General features: G+C 40.9%; 1 protein-coding gene across 1 annotated transcript in view; it reads right to left on the bottom strand.

The window, feature by feature from the left end:
- The window catches only part of SLC27A6 (solute carrier family 27 member 6), a 58,623-nt gene extending 39,110 nt beyond the window's left edge, over window positions 1-19,513 (bottom strand). The window contains exons 1-5 of the mRNA XM_032795445.2: window positions 19,508-19,513; window positions 18,417-18,919; window positions 12,811-13,017; window positions 8,382-8,540; window positions 5,606-5,730 (exon numbers count right to left, since the gene is read on the bottom strand). Coding sequence (XP_032651336.1) covers window positions 5,606-5,730; window positions 8,382-8,540; window positions 12,811-13,017; window positions 18,417-18,897 — 972 coding nt within the window. The 5' untranslated portion in view covers window positions 18,898-18,919; window positions 19,508-19,513. The remainder of the gene's footprint in view (window positions 1-5,605; window positions 5,731-8,381; window positions 8,541-12,810; window positions 13,018-18,416; window positions 18,920-19,507) is intronic.
- Window positions 19,514-20,673: the final 1,160 nt, after the last annotated feature.

Genomic DNA, 20,673 nt, shown 5'->3' with positions numbered 1-20,673 from the left:
CAAGTCAGTATATCATTTAAATAACTCATAACATCAAGGCTGAGAAAAAACCTGAACATTCGTTATATAAGCTTTGCATACTCTTTAAGCCTCGGGAATGGGGAGAATTCTCTAGGGAAGGAATATCAACATAGTCTGTAAAAGTAATCTCAGAACCTACAGGGGAAATGGGAGGCAGTAGCTGACCTATACCATACTCCCTTCTGAGACGTGTCAAAGCACTTAGCCCTTTCAACAAAGAGGCTTTCAGTGGAGTCTGACAGGAAGAACACTTCTTAGTTTTATGACTGACCTTTTTCATTAAAATATCTGTATTAATGTACTAATATGGATACCACTCTCTTCTGCATTTAGTAAAGTACACTTCTACTGAGGAGATGAAGAGGCTGAGAGGGGAGCTTGGAACAACACAGTGGTGTAGACAATAACTGATTAGGAACTCTAGGAAAAGCTGCACATTTCAAGCTCCCTTGAGTGGAGAAGACAGCGCTAGTGACTGAGGCATTCTGGTAACAGGTGGCCTTGCACAGGTCTGCAGGTTGCTAAAGCACTGCATGCAGACTAGGGCACAGGAAAGCTCTCACCGCAAGAGATGTTGCAGATGTGTGAGAAGGTGGTAGCAAGTCAAAAGGTTGGAGCTGAGAAGAGACACCAAGAAAAAATTCTTCAAATATTTAGTGAAAAACAGCATAACAGCTTCACAGGATGGAGATCATCAAGGAGTCCTGCCTGTTCACATCTCAGTCACAGGGGTCCCTACCAGTACTCAAACCAAAATGCTTTCAGCAGCCTCAGAAGACAGGACAGACAGTGAGTCCTCAAGATTGGATTCTTGGGCTTCCAGGTTATACCTATGAGCAAGTGAAGAGGAAAAGCTCCTAGTTTACTACGGGTCCCATTGGTGCCTATAGGCCATCTCCTGTAACTGTAAATTTCAAAGATTTTCACCCCGCTGTGGTTATTTTTAATTTAGTATTGCTTTTAAAGAATACTGTACTACCAGATGTGATAGATGTTAATTAGGAGGTCTTTCATGTACAGACATGACAACCTTGTTCCTTTAACCCACATGATACCAGCACAGAATTTTTTCCTTATTCAAGCCAGATTTCTATCATTGCTAAGATTTTTTTTAAAAAAATAGTACTTGTTAGTGAAACTCAGATGACACGGTAAACAATTTCACTTACTTGGAAAATATTAATGAACGTATCTCTACATGGAGTAACAGGTTTTTACTCATACTATTTATTTGTATGAACATGTTTCTCCTCCAGTTCTAACATGGTAAACTGTTACAGGTTTTCTTCCAACTACAGTCTAATAAACTTTAGAACTGATTCAGTTTATAAGGTTAACTCTTTGAAGATAAGTGTTAGGATTTTCTTTATCTGACCTACAAATTAAGTACATTGGTAAGAAAAAGTTTAGGATGTGCCAGTGCCAAGGAATTAGACATGTATGCCCATATGTTGGTAGGAGCTATTTAATGGAAGTGTGAGTTCATATTGATTCAGAGAGAGGAAATGCAGTCCTAGAAGGTGTAGTCTCTCCTCAGTGTAGTTATTTTGTGGTGTCAAATTCCACACGAGGAAAGAAACTTTACAATTAAAATTAATTTTAAAAAACTAAGGATCCATGGAGCTTGTAATGAGCATAGATGATTTACAGAATAAGAAAAGACTTGGCTGTGCCTGTTTTCGTCTATGAAAATAAATCTACCACTGTCTATTTATGACACAGGAGATGTAAAGTAGAATGAAATAAAATCAAGCAGCACTCTTCAGCAAAGTCAAGCAACTGAGGGATGGAGAGAGGGAAACTTAACTGGCTGAGAGAATAGTTGCTGAACTTGTAAACCAAGTAAGGAGGGGGGTGAGGGAGAAACAGAAGAGCATGCAGTAAAGAGGAACCAGCTTATACATGGTGATCTTCTTGGTAGGTTTGACTTCCAGTATAGTCTTGTGGCCAATTGTCCAGCATACTGCATCCTGTGTAATCATTTGCATTTGTATGAAGTGGATACAAGACACTACCATTTCCATCTGATACCATTCTGGCGGCTGGGGAAGTGCTGGCCAGAGGACTCCCAGACCATGCTGCCTTTTCCTCAGGAACATTCTCTGTGCTGGCATACAGGAGGGAGGAGTGGAGTAGGAGCTGAAACAGTGGTTCTAACATAAGAATGGCCATACTGGGTCAAACCAAAGGTCTAATCTAGCCCAGTATCCTGTCTTCCAAAGAGCAGCCAATGCCAGGTGCCCCAAAGGGAATGAACAGAACAGATAATCATCAAGTGATCCAACAGAGGCCAGGGACACCATCCCTGCCCATCCTGGCTAATAGCCACTGATGGACCTATCCTGCATGGACTTATTTAGTTCTGTTTTGAACCTTTTTATAGTCTTGGCCTTCACAACATCCTCTGGCAAGGAGTTCCACAGGCTGACTGTGCATTGTGTGAAAAAAACTACTTCCTTTTGTTTTAAACCTACTGCCAATTAATTTCATTGGGTGACTCCTAGCTCTTGTGTCATGAGAAAGAATAAACAACACTTATTTACTTTCTCCACACCAGTCATGATTTTATAGACCTGTATCATATCCCCACATAACTTTTCCAAGATGAAGAGTCCCACCCTTATTAATCTCTCCTCATATGGCAGCCATTCCATACCCCTAATCATTTTTGTTGCCCTTTTCTGAACTTTTTCCAATTCCAATATAATCTACACCACTCAAAGATTCACATGTGCAAGGGGGAATTTTCAGGAGGTTGGCTCCACTAGCTTTAGGGATGCTTTGCACCACTGAAGTGAAGTCAGAGCATGAACCAAAATCTGGCTCTCATAGTATGTGCACATTGCATTTTAAAACCTTGGGCCGCAAGTGTCAGAGACGAGTCTACAGGTGCTAACAACATTAGTGTAAACATTGTGGCTTGGGCTCTGAAGACCAGCCCCCTCCCTGGGCTTCAGAGCCCAAGACTGAATGTCTACACAGCTGTTTTTAGCACCACAGCACAAGCCTGAGTCTGTAGAACCAGGCTCTCAGACTTGCTACCACAGGTTTTCAAAACACAGTGTAGACATTTCTTCAGATTTTGACTTTCCAAAGTGAAACAACAACATCAATTTATAGGCCAACACTCCTGTACTATTCAGAGGTTACATCAGACCCCAAAGGTTTCTATTTTGAGAGTTACTATAGCCTTTACTACTGATTGTAGCAAAGCTAAGTGAAAACTAAAGTGTCTGATCCAATGCCCATTGAAGTAAAGGAGAGTCTTTCCAGTAACTTCAGTGGGCACTGGATTGAGTTCTAAAAGAAAATTGTTAATAGTGCTGAAAAATAATCTTGGCTCACATTCTTCTCCTGTTAACAGAAACCACTGTTGAAGTCAGTGCTGATTAGTTTGGAAGAGCACTGACAGATGATTGGGTTAGAAAGGAGTTTTCATGTCAGTTTGGAGGAGTTACTATTAATAAATATCTCACCATATTTTCTTAAAATTTAAGTTGCTAAACAAAATCCACAAAGTGACAGGAAATTTACTAATTGTATATATATTTTTGGAGTCTCAAGAACAATTAAAATAACTCTTGCATGACAAGGAGGAGATTTTCAAGGGCACAAAAGGCTGTCAAGGCTGAATCCCCACTCTGTCAGTTTCAATGCTGAAGGTGGGGGCCAGCAAGGATTTTAAAAATTAATACTTGCCACTCCAGGCTTGCATTAAACTCTCAAGGTTACAGTTTTTCTCTGACCTTGGCTTGGTAAATGCTGCCACCATCCAAATGCAAAAAAGCCCTTTTGGATCCAGGAAGGAGCACTTGGGAATTCCTCTCTGTAGGGTACCCTGAAGCTCTTTCACCTCCCCTGCCCCCATTGCCAGACACCTTATATATCCTCTTTCCACAGGTGTAAATGAATATAAAATACTGCTGTTATGCTGAGATAGTATTTTACAGGTACAAAGAAGAAATAATCCATCCCCAACTTTATTATCTAGACATCAAATAATGAACCCAGATCTATTATATAGATGTGTATTTACAGAACTCTCAACTATGTCATATGCTAGATACAATTTTATAAAAACCTAAAACATAGGCTCTATTCTTTAAAGTAAAGGGTCAGATTCTGGGCTGCTTTACAACCAGTGCAATCCCACGAAATGCTTGAGACCACTTACACCAGAGCTGTCCCAACTCCCTATGTAGCAAAATTTTTCAATTATTGCTCAAATTGCTTTTACACACTGAATTAAAGACGCAGGCCCATATTTTCAGGAGTACACATGCACTTTTGTGTACATCTCAGTCAAAATGCATGACTTGAATATGCATTTTTATTTTAAATGTTTAGTTCTTCCTTCTTTTGCTCTCTGTTTAAGCAAATAAGCAAGTTCTTTTTAGACATGCCTAATGTAATGCCCTGGTTTTAATACAACCACTGAATGTGGCTTCCAGCTAAAATGCTACATCAGCTTTTAACCTACATATGTAATTCATGAGAGCTAATAGGAGTTATGTACACAATAGAGCGCAAACCTAATATCTCTAGTGGATGATAAATTGTTTCCTATATTATGTCGAGTGTACTTGAATTTTTGGACATAATATTTATATATTCCTTATAGTGGAGACACAGCTGAGGACTTAATTATGCAAAGGTTTTCAGTTTCTACACAGCTGGAAGTTTTGGTTAGTGACCAATGTGCTAAAGATACAGGTCTGGATCGTGGACAGTCACTATTCTGCCTCACTTGGAGCTCAGATATGCCACCTTGAAGACTTCGGAGTGGTGTGTTCACTCTGCTAGCCAATTCATGGGTCTTCCCTTTGGTGGAGGTTAGTGCAGATGGTAAGACCTCCCTGTAGGGACCTTGCAGTAACGGAGATCAAGAACTTCCATTTTGCCCAACTGCGGCATAAGGACAGGAGGTGGGAGAGGCTCCCTCTTTCCTCTATGTGTACCTCTAGAAGGGGTAGATACATTGGCCTACACTGAGAAGGCTGAAAAGTCTGAGGAGAAACTGTTTAAAGTTCCTATTAAATTAATTTTCTCTTGAGCCTTTGAACAGTATTGACCCCTATAAAACCTTCAAGAACAGAGCAGAAGGATGGCCTATGTGCATACATGTTCTGCAAGCCGAAATAAAGCTAATATGGCCAAAAGTAGATCTACAAAACTTGATAGTGTCTATTTAAGATGATCACAAGAACCAAGATTTTGAAAATGCATTAATGCTAATGTAGGTACTCTAGACTTACTCTTTGCTAAAGGGTTAGCATGAACATTTTCTTTTCAAAATAAAATAAAACTGATTCAGTTTTGTCTCACTGAACATTTTTCCCTTACGTCTTTAAGCATGGTATTAAATTCCTTGGTGTCAGTTCAGTATTCCCAGCACCAATCTATTGGCAGCCAAGGATGCATCAGCAACCTTGCACAGAAAGAGGGGTGGAGGGGACATTTTTTTCTTTTAAGTTACTGTTCACATTTCCCTTTTAATGTAAATACCAGCTAGAACAGTTAGCATGCAAGTAAAGTTTAGCGAATAACCAAAAGCTAGGATAACCAGTATTTTAATTCCGCTTACCACAGGTTGATTGCAAAGATAACGACAAAGTTCTCCAATATACTGGATAACAGTCACATTGTACTTTTTGCAGTCACTCCAGAACTGACTAGATGAAAATTTCTTTCTTAAGACACAAGTTGCACCTTATTAAGAAAATAAAAACAGGAAACACTGGATGTGAACTTGATGAGAATGCTGGTATAGATACCAGAGTCATGTAAAGGTAAGAACTTTGATTCAAATACAAATGAGTCAATCTCAGGTGTTTTACTGATGGGTCTAAATTCATCAAACTTGTTCATTACAGTGGAATGTGTCAGTATTCAGGTTTTTTTGTTTTATTTTTTTTTTAAACAAGTACCTAACACATGGCATTTAAGTGCAATACAAAATTAAGGAGCACAAAAGCCCAGAACAAAAGATGTTTCTTTTTCCTCTGAGGCAGAGGAATATAATTTTGTTTACACAGATTGCTTTATAGAAAAACTACGTTTTGCCTTTTATCTACACACTGCAGTAATGCCCTGGACGAGCACTGAAGTCCTAAACAATATATAAAGACAAAAGCACAAGTATTACCAGTGACCCAACTTCATCAGTTTTAATCCTGATTCAACATTGATCCCCTCTGTGCACTTTAACTAACAAATGGGAAAACTGAGGAATAAAGTTGAGGAAGGCATTAGAATATCTACTATATAGTATCACACAAATGCTAAATATTATTCATTCTAATTTCATGAAATTAGATGTAGGTTTTCTAAAATAGATGCACGACCTTCGCAATATTTTGCACAAGGCAAATCAAAGTTCTGAAATTTTGGGTAGAACATTTCGAACATGAAGATCAGTAGACAACAGGACAAGATATCATATCGCCAAGATACATGTAGAATTATACGCAGAAAGAACAAAGGATTCCCCATACTAAATCAGATCCATAGTCCACTGAATATAATCTCCTGTCTACCTCTAAGCTACACTTGACACTTCACCATATGGCAAATCTTTCCCCTGACCATCCACATTAATTTAATGATACCCTGTATGGGTTTCAATGTGGTGTATTAGGTGACAATTAGAGTTGTACAGTGGGAGGTTTGTTTCTCCCACCCCGCATTTAAAGTGGTTTCTGTCAGGGTATTTGGGTGGACATTCCATGATGTGATCTACTTTTCCTTGTGTGGTGAAGCTGATTTTAAGTGTGTTAAGGTTTGTACCTGGATTCTGTCCTCAGAGCACATTCTAGGATATCTGAGTGCCTGGTAGATAACAGATTTCTTAGTATGTTTGGGGATGGTTACTAGATGTGTGAAGATAAGTGTGGTGATCCATGGGTTTCCTGTGTCTAGGTCAAACAGAGTCACATAAAGTCCAACAATTTTCAGCGCTGTAAATTTTCAAATATTTTAAATCTGAAAAAAAAATAAATCTTTTAATCAATACCAGTCACAGAGCTCCAGCAGCACTCATGCTGGTGTGTTTACACAGCCTGCAGACAGTTAAACACGTGTCTAACTTTACACATGAAAATAGTACCATTCTACAAAGTTATGGGTCTGCTTAACTCTAAGCCTATAGCAAATTTAAGACTCTAAAAAGAGAAGCCTGTTTTGGGGGTTGTTACCCTGTAAATGTGTGGCCTCCTCCTCTTGGCCCCAAGGAAGCCCTGCAAGTGGCCCATTGCCTCACTTTCTCCTCTTGATTGCTCAGATAAACTCAATACAGCCTTTGCAATGTATGAATAGCTGGGGGAGGGGAGGGGGTACTTTAAGACCAAGAGTCCCACTATCATAAACCAGAATCCCTCAGTACAGTCCAAACAGTAGATTATGTCCAACACTAAGTGTAGCTCCGACATTCTTCATCATGCTTCAGCCCAGCTCCCAGGTACAGCTCTGGCATCTCTCACCGCACCTCACCTCAGCCTGGATGTTTATCTACCCTATTTTCTTCTCAGATAGGGTTCCAGCTGTTGCCTAGAGATATCAGCAGGGTTGCCTCTCCCTTATTCCCCAGCCTTCAGCCCTCTGGCTTCAGCTGTCCAGCTCAGCATCTCTTTCCATCGCTCACAGCCTTCAGCCCTCTCTAGTTACAGCTCTCTAGCCTGGAGAAGTATGTAGGTGACTTCAACTGCCTTCCTGCCTTAAACTTTCACCAGCCTGATCTTCTGGGTTCACTGCTTAAACCGGGAACTCACACTGTTTCATCCTTCAGGGGCATCTCCTCCCCGAAGCTCTCAGCCCAGCTCTGTTCTTCCTCTCTGAGCGCTTTACTTTCAGGACTGTAGACACTTTCCCCTTTTAAATTCTGGGCTCTGAACTCTCCTTCTAAGCTTCCTCTCAGTGTTCTGAGTTCTGAATTCCCTTCTCAAACCTCTGAACTCTCATTTATAATTCCCAGGGGCAGCCCCACTCTCCTCATTACACTAAACGCAGGTACACCTGGACTGCAACAAGGGCACTGAGCCCAATTTCATTTAAGGGTCTGCTACCCTGTTACCCTAATGTCAAAAAAAGAAAAAAAGTGAATGAACAGAGTTTTACCCAATTTTCTAAAATAAAAGTGGATAATATGGACCTTTCTGCAGTTTCCAAAAACACTAATCAACTAAAGTCACAAAACTGGTTAAAATTATTTCCAGATTCATTTCTTTTTTGGCTTAGAAAGGCAGATAAAAGACAAGTTTAATTAATCCCACTGATAGCAATGATTCTGCACTGTGTTTTAATGTAGTTCCAAATTCAAATCAATCCTCTTCAATCAACAATGCTATAAAATAAAGTGAGCATACCCAATTCAATACATCCACCGATGCCAAGGAGAGAAGCTGCACTGTGGTAAAGAGGGAGAGTTATATAAACAGTATCATCTGCAGTAGCACCAAATGCCCATAATCCAGCAGCTCCTTTTAGAATCTGCAGATGACTGATGACTGCAGCTTTTGGTAGCCCTAAAGTGGGGGGAAAAAAAAAAAAGTACATTACAGAGAGGTCAAAATTCACTTTTGTTGAGTACATGAGTATCCAGTCTGTTAAGAACTTCAATAACACTAATACCTTTCTATATTCTAGAGCCAATTTTTCAGCTAGCCACTTAACTAAACAGACATCTAAGAACTTGTTTGCAAGTTTAATGTGTCACTTTATCTACCTATAGAAGTAAGAGATATGCAAGCAGGTCATAGGTGCATAAACTCACTGCATACTGGGTCATCTGATTGAACAACAGATGTCCACGATGTGAAGAAATATGAAGGAACTCCAGGCCTGATGTACAGTCAAAATAGACAAGGAGGTGAGGTAATATCTTTTATTGGACCAACTTCTGTTGGTGAAAGAGACAAATTTTCAAGTTTATGCAGAGCTCTGCTTCAGGTCTTGGAAAGGTAACCAGAGTTCTGGTCTATCTACAGACCTATATTGGAATAACTACATTGCTCGGTGGTGTGAAAAATCCACATCCCTGAGCGATGGAGTTACACCAACCTAGCCCCATGTGTAGACAGCACTAGGTCGGCGGGAGAACTTCTCCCATCAACATAGCTACTGCCTCTCGGGGAAGTGAATTAACGAAGAAGAGAGCTCTCTTTCATTGACTAAGAGCATCTTCATTAAAGCACTTCAGTGGCACAGCTGCATCGATGCAGCGTTTTAGGTGTAGACATGCCCAGAGTGTCACAGCTAAATACAAAGGGTAGAACAGATCAGTGTCTTTACTAAGTCATGATTTTTGGTGTCTAGCAGAGTTATGAAATAAAGTTCCCTTTCCTTAGAGAACGAGGACTGAGAGGTCAGATATGCAGTGATCATTTTGTGAAAAGTGTTCACCTATGTTTTTATCTTTTATTATTTTTCTGTGTGAGTTCCTTCAAGAGTGTAGATTATCTGGTTTCTCCCACATAGTTATTAGGGCAGTTAGTGCACTGGATGAGGTAAACCACATTGGTGTGATAGGCATGTGTAGGACCCATGGATATTGAAAGGTGTGTTGTGGGGGGTATTGATCATCATAACAGTGAAGACATATCTGCAGGTTTTGCATCTGATGTTATAGTGGGGGGATGGCACTGCTTTGAGTTGGTATGTCCTGCTGTATAGGAAGCACGCTTCTGATGATGAGCGTGGCGAGGCTAGGGGGCTGTTTGAAGGCCAGAATAGGGAGTTTGGGAAAGATTTTTTTTCAGGATATGGTTCCCATCAAGCATAGGGTGCAAGTTTAATGATACCCTGTATGGGTTTCAGTGTGGGGTATTAGATGACAACTAGGGTTATATAGTGGGAGGTTTGTTTTCCCCCCCTTTTTAAAGCAGGTTCTGTCAGGGTATTTGGATGGCTCGTTCCATGATTTGATCTACTTTTCTGGTGGAGTTTCCTTGTGTGGTGAAGGTGATTTTAAGTGTGTTATGGTTTGTTCCTGGACTCTCTCTAGGATATCTGAGTGCCTGGTAGATAACAGATTTCTTGGTGACGTGTGAAGATAAGAGTGGTGATCCATGGATTTCCTATGTATAGTTGTCTATAGGTTTCACTGCTGAAGCTGATCATGGTGTCCAGGAATTTGATGCTGGTGTGGTAGTACTCTAGAGAGTTTCATGGATGAACAGATGGTTGAAGTTGTGGTGGAAATTTATGAAATCACAGCCGTCATGTCTTCACTCCATTTCATTTTGTTATTTCACACACAGCAACCCATGTGTGGATGTGTACAGTTTCTTTAAAATTATACCAGGGATCCTGGCAGGAGGGAGACTGGGGAAGGTTCTAGGCACAAGCACTACAGTGAAGCAGAAGCTTTAAAAACAATATTTTCCTTATTTCTAATTCTTGTTCAGTGTTAGAAGAAATCGGCTCTATCTGTGATTCTTTACTACATCACGACACTGATTTTATGGCATCCCTCTCCAGTAAGATTCAAGGGCTTCCCTGCCTCTGCTTCCCACCTCCAATCCCAAATGCTGGCTCCTTAGAAGATGATGTGGGATGCAGTAAGATATTTGTCTTCTGAAAAAGGGTTCTAGAGGAACTTGTTTGTCTTTCTTGTGCTCCTGGATGAATGCAGTTCTCACATTGGAGCACCATCAGCAGTCACTGTTTAAACTCCGAAAAATAAGCAAGGACTGCAAAATTGATAATCTTAAACATACAAAATTAAAAACCAGTTAAGAGTTTATATTAAGAAAGCTTAACAAGTTTATAAAGCTGAATTTGGAGTGAGAGCCACTCTTAAGTGCATATCATTTCCAAGGATGACAAATAAATTATACACTGCAGGACAAAAGACTTTCCATACTGATCAGATCAATGGTTCATTGAGTATTTCCTCCTGTCTGGCTCTGACTGTGGCCTCCTCTGGAATGTCAAGTAGAAGACAAACCGGTGCACTCAGGTCCCACCATATCGTACCTACCAATAGCTAGTTGTGCATTGCTTTATGTAAGAGAAAGATTCCTTCCTTTAGGAATCAGCCTTCACTCTTACTTTAGCATGCATAATCACAAAATTATTTTATTGAACAAAATAATCTAGCACTTCGAAAAATCCATCCACGGTTTTTGCTTTTGATTCCCCCTGGATCTATATTCCATAAGATAACTAAAGGCTGCACAACAACATTTTATTTCCTTTTAACTTGGCCAGTAAATCTAGACTATTAATTATATCAGCAATCATGTGTTCTTGTATTATCGGAAAACATGAAAAGAATGGATGGATTTGTTTGCCCTAAATCAGGGATCAGCAACCTTTCAGAAGTGGTGTGCCAAATCTTCATTTATTCACTTTAATTTAAGGATTTGTGTGACAGTGATATTTTTAGAAGGTCTCTTTCTATAAGTCTATAATATATAACTAAACTTTTGTTGTATGTAAAGTAAATAAGGCATTTAAAATGTTTAAGAAGCCTCATTTAAAATTAAATTAAAATGCAGAGCCCCTCAGACCAGTGGTCAGGACCTGGGCAGTGTGAGTGCCACTGAAAGTCAGCTCGTGTGCTGCCTTCGGCACCCATGCCATAGGTTGCCTACCTCTGCCCTAGATGAATCAGACTGCATGTGAATGATTTTCAACATAATGATTCAATTCCCTCTAAACTTTTTTCCATGCTAAATAACTGCTCTTTTTGCAATCACACTATACTTAAAAGAGATAAAGTTCCAGTATGCATGGTCTACATACAATCACTTAAAATTTTCTTACCTCTGTAAGTAACTAAACCATATTATATTAATTCTGTGCATTGCATCTTTCCACTTCAGCTTCGCATGGAGGCCTTAAATGACATTGTAGAAACTATGTTATAGACTACCTAGTGCAGTCTATAACATGATTTAGCTAAGAGTATTCAGAACAAAATTTCTATCCACAGTAGCAAGCCCTGCTATATTTTTTCACCACCGTTTCAAATATAATTGATCTCTGAATAATGTTTGCAATGGTTCTGTTTTTTTAATTACTTTATTTTAGAACTAAATTCTATTTATTTTTAATGAATGGTTCCATGGAGGCAAATAAATAAAATAAAATAATTATGCTTGGGCAGGAGAAACAAGTTGTAAGATGCATGTTACTTTTTAAAACATCTCATGACTGAAACCACAAGTTAGTTTTCAGTTGAATAAGAAACATCAATCTGTTTATCCTAACAACATGCTGCTTTTTATATCAGTGATCAGAATTTTTTTTTAAAAGTCTTAACTTCTTAGCCACTGGAGCAATGATAATGAACCCAGCCATCTGTTTCTAAACTAAAAGGCTAGTAACTTAATCCTATTTTCTGTCTCTTTGGTGACCTGCATTCAAAGCAGCTTAATGAAGACCCATTTCATAAGTGCATAGTAACTTGTTTTGAAAGGATGTTGTAAAGTTCTAGATGTACACATTAGTTCTATGGCTGTGTTATAGAATCACAAAATATTAGTATTATGTTTGCAGTGTTGATTAGCAGGCACCAATAATAGCAGACATTTAATAAAAGGGCATAATGCCCTTCCCCAGAATTTAAGAAATTCAGCTCGGCAGGGAAAAAGGTGCTACCTTTGTGGGATGCGGAGTCAGAGGGATCCTCTATGCCAACAGCCTTGGAAATGACCAATGCCTTTCTTGAGCTCCTTATACCTTCTCCTAAAGACTGAGGGGAGACTTTTAGAGTGTCTGATACAGACAAATTAACTGATGGTTTCATACACAGTTTCAGGAAGTGATGGAAACACAAGAGAGCTGTACCTGTTGTTCCTGAGGTAAAAATGTAGAGTACGGAGGACTTGAGGTTGTTTGCAGAGCGGAGATTAACTGGTACACAGTCTTCAGATGCAGCTTCCAGTTTGTCTAAAAGAGTATTAACCCGTGGCAGAGTGCAGTCTCTTGTCATTACCCAAACACCAATATCTTTTTTGAGGTTGGGAAGAATTTCCTCTAATGTCCCAAGCATATCTTAAAAACAACAACATTGTGTTACCTATTTTATAACGTATTTACAGAAAGCTAAACTTAAAACAAGTTTTTCAATGTTTTAGAGTTGTGTTAGCAAAATACAAGGAGACAGATTCACCTCTGTGAAAGTAAAGGAATATAATCAGGTGCTGATGCCCTGGGGGTGGAGTGGACTTCATGTAGAAAAGGACAAGCAACGGTGCATACAGTTGCTTTAAAATTCAGCCAGAACTCCATAAAAAACTCACTAGAAACGACTACCATCTCTGTAAACTACCCAAGATTGGGTATGACCAAGTCACGTTTCAGATGAGAAGTGCAGTTAAGGTTTCTCTCCAGATTTCTTCTGGCAAGATCATCTGCTTTCATGCACTGCAGTTTAGTTATGGATACTTGGGCTGGACTACATTGCAAATCTAGGCTGGCTTAACTATATTGCTCGGGACTTAAAAATGTCACACCCTGTGCAATGGACTTAGGTAGACCTAAGCTCTGGTGTAGACATAGTGAGGTCTATGGAAGAATCTTCCATACTGCTACTGCCTCTTGGAAAGGTGGATTTACTACAGCAACAGAAGAATCCCTTTTGTCGCTGAAGTAAGTGTCTACACTAGTGATGAAACTGCAGTGTTTCTAGTGGTCTGCTTAATCGAAAATTATCCCCTTTCAAATGGCATGGCAGAAAACAGCAACAGATGTCACCATTATCCAAACATACATAGGCTACAAGTGAAAAAATGAGCAGCTATCATGATTTATTGTCTCTTGTGTTTCACATCTAGAAATGTTTGCAATTTTATGTAACTGGTGCCAAAGCAGCATTGGCTTAGTTACAGAAAACTATTTTTCCTGTGTTTATGACTACTGAGCATAAAGAACATTAAGAAATTAGTCACTGATTTTATGGTCGCTCATAATTTCAGGTATAATTCTGATCTTTTATTTTTCAGTGCAGTTGTCAGACAAATTTACACTGAGTTCTTAATGTATTTGAGAAATATCAATTATATTTAAATTGCAGACAAGTCAAGAAAGAAGAGGGCTGTGGTCATAAGATTACTCTATTGTCTAATCGGGCAATCCTTTCTAAGGGGAAAAATATCACAGTTACAGTCCAATTTAAACTATCTTTAGGATTCAAGAATGACAGAAAGGCAGCAGTTCCCACTTCCTAGACTCAAACACATCTTCCTTATGTTATTCTAATTAAGATCATGCCTCAGACTGAAAATATCCTTGATTTACTGCTTCCACTTTTAAAATTACTCAGTTAATCTAAGGTTTCTGTTTCCGTGTACAGGTTTGTTTGTTTGTTCACCTACTACTGAATGTTAATACTGTGAGTCTACAAAAGACTTCAGTTGCACTCTGGTATTAACAACTTGAAACAGTATCTGAACAGTTTGCAATCATTTGTTATCTTGAAAGAGATTCCAGGTTAGATAGGACACCACAGCAAAAACCATAAGCAATTTCCTAAAGGAAAAAAAGGCAATCGGAAATAGCTAAATATTTTCCTAATATTAAAAGAGCCAGAAGCCTTAGATTAATTCTGGATAATGTATGAACAATGTGAGCTGAAGATAAACTCTCCATTGTACCAACATATTTCCAAAGAGCACTTATACAAATGTAAAAAGGTCCAAGATCATGTCCAATGTTGATGTATTGTTTAACGCACACTGAATTTCTCCACCAGATGTTTTTAAAGAGCCTGCTGCTCATTTTACACTTGTATTACCAATGTTTCTGGAACAAACAGCTCTCTTGGAAGAAACGCAATACAGCATTTCTGGTGGTGCCTGGTACATGTACATAAGCAGATAGTAAAGCAAGCCATAGGTTGTGAAATTAAGATCTCTATTTTGTTTATTTTTTTTTCTTAGTAATGTACTATTAAACTTTAGGATTTGTTTTGCGGTGAGTTATTCTTAGCTCCAATCTTTTAACTATAATAAATAGCAGTCCTGTATGTTATTTACATAATACATTCTGAATAGACAAACATTAACTACTTAGCTTTCCTGGGAAAATTCAGCTCTCCCCACGCCCTTTTCTCTGTTTTTCCCTCTCCTGCTTCCCTATGAACAATTGAGCAGGTTTGTGACATGATGTGAACAACTTGAATACATAAATAATTGTTAATTGTGACCTTAGAATAATAGACAAAATACCTTTTGGCTCTAAACTACCGTCCTGCATTGCTAGCCATACAAAAGGTTCTCTTTATTTTTCCGAACAAAGAAATAATGCAAGTATTTATTGGCAGGCAGATATAAACCCACAGTAACAACTGATAGAAATCAGATTATGAGATCACCTTGTACTGAGCAAAATCTTACTTGGTTCATTCAAAAAGTTTTATGAAATACTGCTGACAAAATATTTGAAGGGCACTCTGATGCCTATGCTAAATAAGCTGTGACAACCCAGCTAGCCACCAATGATCTTTTTAATAAAAGGCCAGTCCCAAACTCCCCATTTTTAGATTCATTCCCTCCCTATATTTAGTTCCCTGTCAAAAAGGCTCTCTGCTCCTGATGAATTGTGTTCAGCAAAAGCCAGAGGTGCTGGAACTAGGGGTGCTGGAGGTACGGGCAGCACCCCCTGGTTTGAAGTGATTTCCATTATATACAGGGTTTACAGTTTGGTTCAATAGCTTTCAGCACCCCCACTATAAAAATTGTTCTAGAACCTACAACAAAAGCTTGCAGGTGTCATCAGATGTAACTAAGAATCTATGTTGCCTGCCATTGCTCCCTTGAAGTGCCACTTAAGACTATGCAAAAGATTCTAGAATGTGTTTAGGAACTACAAATACTTAAGTGTATATTACTGATCAAATGCTGGGATGTATCTGAAGGAGGCACTGATTCAGATAGGGGACCCAGTGAGTTTCCAGGAAAGGGAGAAGCAAGCAAGCAAAATCAGGAGCCAAATCCCATCTTGGAACAGTCCATCAGCATCCACCCAGCATGTCTTTAACTCTGTGCTGCTCTGGATGTCTCATACTTATTTTTATAATTTTGTTTAAATAATCAAGTTAAATGTCAATTATCAAATATCTATTTTAACAAGAAAACAATTTCCCTTTTAAAACCTGATTAAGGTATGTCACAATAGCTGTTCTGAATTCACAAGCACCTGAAAATATCTCATTCACTCCCCTTCTCCAGGGCATTCACAGTATACCATCTAAATTCATTCCTAGTTTATCTTGACTTCTGCCAGTGTAAACCAAGGTTCAGGAGCCATACACAGCAACAGAACTTCCACAAGGGGCACACAGCAGTGGCAGAAAGCAACGGCAATTTCTTGTCTGCCAGGGGGCTCCTAGGCAGTCAGTGAAGCCGGGGAGAAAATGTGGAAAATGCTGGCCAAAGAGGGGCCATAATCAGAACAGCTAGGGGGATATAATTCTGCACATCCCCCTAAGCAGCCTGTGTTGTCAGAGGCCACTGACAAAGCAACTCTCTCTCAGTGGAAAGGCCTAAGCAATGCCAGAGCTGGAAATACTGCATGTGCTGTCAAGAGTTAAACCCTTGGAAGGGTTCAGCTGCCAGAAATTTCAATGTGCACTTTCCTGTGTTAGTTAGGGTGACTCTGCTACTACCCCTATGCTGTTAACACTTACTGTTTCTGTACAGCTTTCTGCAGTAAGGCATACCATTTGCAGTTACAATTCATCAAAAATTCTCATTTAGCCTAGGTAGGACTGCATGATTTGTCTCTTTTAAGGATTAGATTTCACTGCCCTTACTCATCTTAAGTAGTATGTTACCTATATTGAAACTATATGGACTGAGTAGTAAGGGTGGCAGGATCTGGTTGTAAGTGAGCAGAAGTTTCACAGACATGAATCTCCCCCTTCCACTCTAACACTAAAGAGCCTCAGTCCATCAGGATTAACTGTTTTAAACTATTACATTGAAATATTATATACATTTTGAATAAGATAGATGAAAGAGAAAAATGTTAACTCAATAGGTCATTATTAGAGATGATTGGGAATTTTTCAACCAAACTTTTTTTTTTCCCCCCCCTTTGCCAGAAACTGCTAACTGATTGAAACTGACCCATTTTCTCCCACCTTCCAGGTGAGAGTCTTCTACCAGGTTATGCAGTCAGTCTCTCTCCCCCCATCTGGCTTGCTTAGTTATTTATACAAAGTGGAACAGCCCCAACAGGAGAGATTGAAAAAGCCCTCACCTTAGAATAGTCAATAAGTGGTTACGGCCCTCACTTGGGATGTGGAAGATTAAGCTTCTACTTGGCCTCATTTGCAGGGTCTTCGTCATCACAGATGAGCATCTTAATCACTAAGCTTTTGGCTATTCTGGGGTCTCACTCTCAAAACTTTGAAAAGATTTAGTTTCATCATGAGGAGGAACAGGAAATGTTTTGAATGGGATAGGAAAACCATCTCCCAACCGTTGTAGTCATTATGGGTTTTGTGATCCTGCTGAATTTGCATTGCAGTGCTGGTTCTAATTTCAGTAGCTTGTGTACACACTTTTCTCCACTCATATTTTTCAAACACTTGTACTAACAGTAATACAAACTGTAGTACAAAACATCCACCGGAACTAAAAATAATCAGGTGGAAGTTTTAAGATTACTTTTAAAAACAGAAAATCACCACCGTAAACAGTATGTAGAAGGACATTCCACCAAACAGGTGAAAAGGGTGCAAAATCCCTGTCTTCGCCTAGTAAAGGCATGGCAATATGTAGAAAACCCTATGAAACAAGGCACAGAGTGCAAGCAGATAATAATTTTAGAGATGGGACAAAGCTGCATATTTAGAATGTAAATTTTGAAACACATGCTCCAACCCCAAAGATCAGGAGTATTCCAGTCTGAGATTTTGCTTAGTTCTTTTATAAAGATAAAGAGCCATTTGCAAAATTAGCACCTGGATTTGGATGCTGAAGCTCTTTACCAATCAAGCTCTGATTTTGGATATGTGGTTTTGGTTTGAGGTCCTCTCTCAAACTCTAATTACATTGCCGCTTTTACTAATTACATTGTACAGTACATGCAGGTCAAAAAAGGAGTTCTCTCTCTGAACACTCAACAAAATAATTTGGAAACACAAAGCGAGCTACCCCTGATTATTATATCCCTCTCCTAAATGCTAGTTGTCTGTTGCAGGGGTCTCATCTCCTCTATGCCACACAAACACCACAACTTTTTTTAGACTGCAAGCTGCTTGGGTTAGAAACAATATCTTCATCAGCCTACCACACAAAAGGGACCTGCTCACGATTTGGAGGCCTCTTGGTGCTACTTCAATATATCATCAGTCTAAACGTGGTCTCCAAAGAAAGGGGTGGGGGGGGGGGAAATGCAGTGTATGAGGTTAAAAGCATAAGCATACAAAACAAATATACACTGACCTTCTCCCACAATGAGTATCTTGGACTCACAGCTGCTAATACAATGCAGAAGAGACATGGATCGGATGTTGAAGTTGAGGAAAGCCACCACACAGCCCAGTTTGGCCACTCCAAACCACACATGGATGAAGTCGGGTTCATTACTCATCAGTAGGGCCACCGTATCCCCCTTTTTCAGAGCTCCCTGTTGCAGGAAGACCTGAGCTACCCTGTTACTCCTTCTATCCACATCCTGGTAGGTGTGAACATCCCCATCATATAGGATGAATGGCTTGTTGGGCTGCCTTTCAGCTTGTTTCACAAACCTGTCGAGCACCGTGAAAATCTTCCCTCGCAGCCTGTAGATCTCCAAGGTCAGCCCATACTTTATCACTTTAAGCAGGTATTTCAGGTCGTGCCAGAAGTAGGGGAAGAGGAGTTTCTGGATGAGATGCAGGGAGACAATCCCAGCTGCGGCGCCCGTTACCCAAAAGGGTAACATGGGAACAACCGGAGCAAACAAGCTGCGGACAACAAGCAATAGCAATTGTTGCAAGCGCCTCACCCAGCAATACTGGGGTCTCTGAGTCTGGGGAGAAGGGTCAGAGCCCGAAAGGACACTCGGGGGCTCTGGCAGCTGTCCCGCAAAGAGCAAGCTGGGGGAACCCGGGGCGGGAAGAGACGCGCACGAGCACCAGCACCTCAAAGAAGCTCAGAACAAGGCAACAGGTGGAAGATGGGCAGCCCTACAGCCGGCCCCACTGACCAGCGCAAGCCAAGAGCTCCCGCTGCCCCCGGGGTCCCACTGAGCGGAGTGAGCCAAGACTCCCTGTCAGTCTCCATGCAGAGCGAGGCAAGTTCGCTGCGTTGCACTCCGAAGCCTGGGCGAGCGGAGGTGGCAAAAGCCCCCTGTCCTCCGAGCAAAGGGAGGGGAGCGCGCCGCGCCGCGCCTACGGCACCCAGCGAGCACAATGAGCCCACGGCCTGTGGACACCCAGGGAGCGGAGCGAGACTAGGGAGGGTCCCCTGCGTTCCCCAGGCAGAGCAAGGTAAGTGCGGCCCCAAGACCCACCGAGTGGAACAAGCTTCTTCCCAGCACCCCCGGGACTCACTGACTAGCGCGACCTCCTGTCTGGGGCTAAAGTCAGACAGGCACTTGCGGGGTGGGGACTCTCGGTGCTGCGGTTCCTGCTGCGCTCCTAGCTCCTTGCACAAGTCGCAGCTAAAGCCTCTGCTGCTTCACTCCACCCCTCAGCTCAGCGGGGACCAGCGCTGGGGGCCGGCTCTTGTATATTACAAAGGAAAGGGAGCCGCCCTCTTCCGCCCCCGGCTCAGGAGCGTGCTGGCTAGCTGGGCACGCTACTTGGCCCTGGCGAAAGCCATTGCTGGAGCTAGTGAGTAGAACTGGGAGTCTGGACCCGGGGTGAACAGCGGGGATAGGCTGCCTACAGCTCTCACTCAAGTGAGACAGCGGTGACTAGTGTTACCATATGTCCCACTTTACCAGGAACCTTCTGGCTTTAGCTCTTTCCTGGGACATGTGGTCATAGTGCTGGCCCTCTATCTGCTTCAGCCTAGTGCTCCCTTCCTCTCCCAAGCCCACAATCCTAGAACCCAGCTACACATATCTTAACCCCCGAACCAGTGATCCCCCCAGATACACTATAAATCACCATCAGTACTGGGTTGTTGGGAAAGGTATCTCACAACATAATATTCCCCCGCCCCCAAAACAACAGATCTTGGAGCCAATGGAAATGGAATATGTGACAATCAAGTTTCTGGTCATCCTGGTTGTGAAGAGAAACTTGAAAATATGACCCAAGTGCACCCTGAAGTTTAGAAAATGAGAAGGTAAATAAAAAGCACCTCAAAAGTGTACTATTTAATAATCAGAGGGGTAGCCCTGTTAGTCTGGATCTGTAAAAGCAGCAAAGAGTCCTGTGGCACCTTATAGACTAAAAGACGTATTGGAGCATGAGCTTTCGTGGGTGAATACCCACTTCTTCCAACGCATGTACTGGAAATTTCCAGAGGCAGGCATAAATATGCAAGCAAGAATCAGGCTAGAGATAACAAGGTTAGTTCGATATTAGCGCTGCTTTTACAGATCCAGACTAACACGGCTACCCCTCTGATACTTGTGTTTTTTCATACTCCCACAGTCAGGGTACCTACAACAGCCAGACCCTCAAGGATAGGGCCTGTATCAATGGGCAAGCGGCTGGACAACACAAGAAGGCCAAAAACAGAAAACTCAGGATGAAATGTTCAAATC

This window comes from Chelonoidis abingdonii, chromosome 6, assembly GCF_003597395.2.
Source record: "Chelonoidis abingdonii isolate Lonesome George chromosome 6, CheloAbing_2.0, whole genome shotgun sequence".
Taxonomy (NCBI): Eukaryota; Metazoa; Chordata; order Testudines; family Testudinidae; genus Chelonoidis; species Chelonoidis abingdonii.
This window is presented reverse-complemented; position numbering and strand designations above follow the sequence as displayed.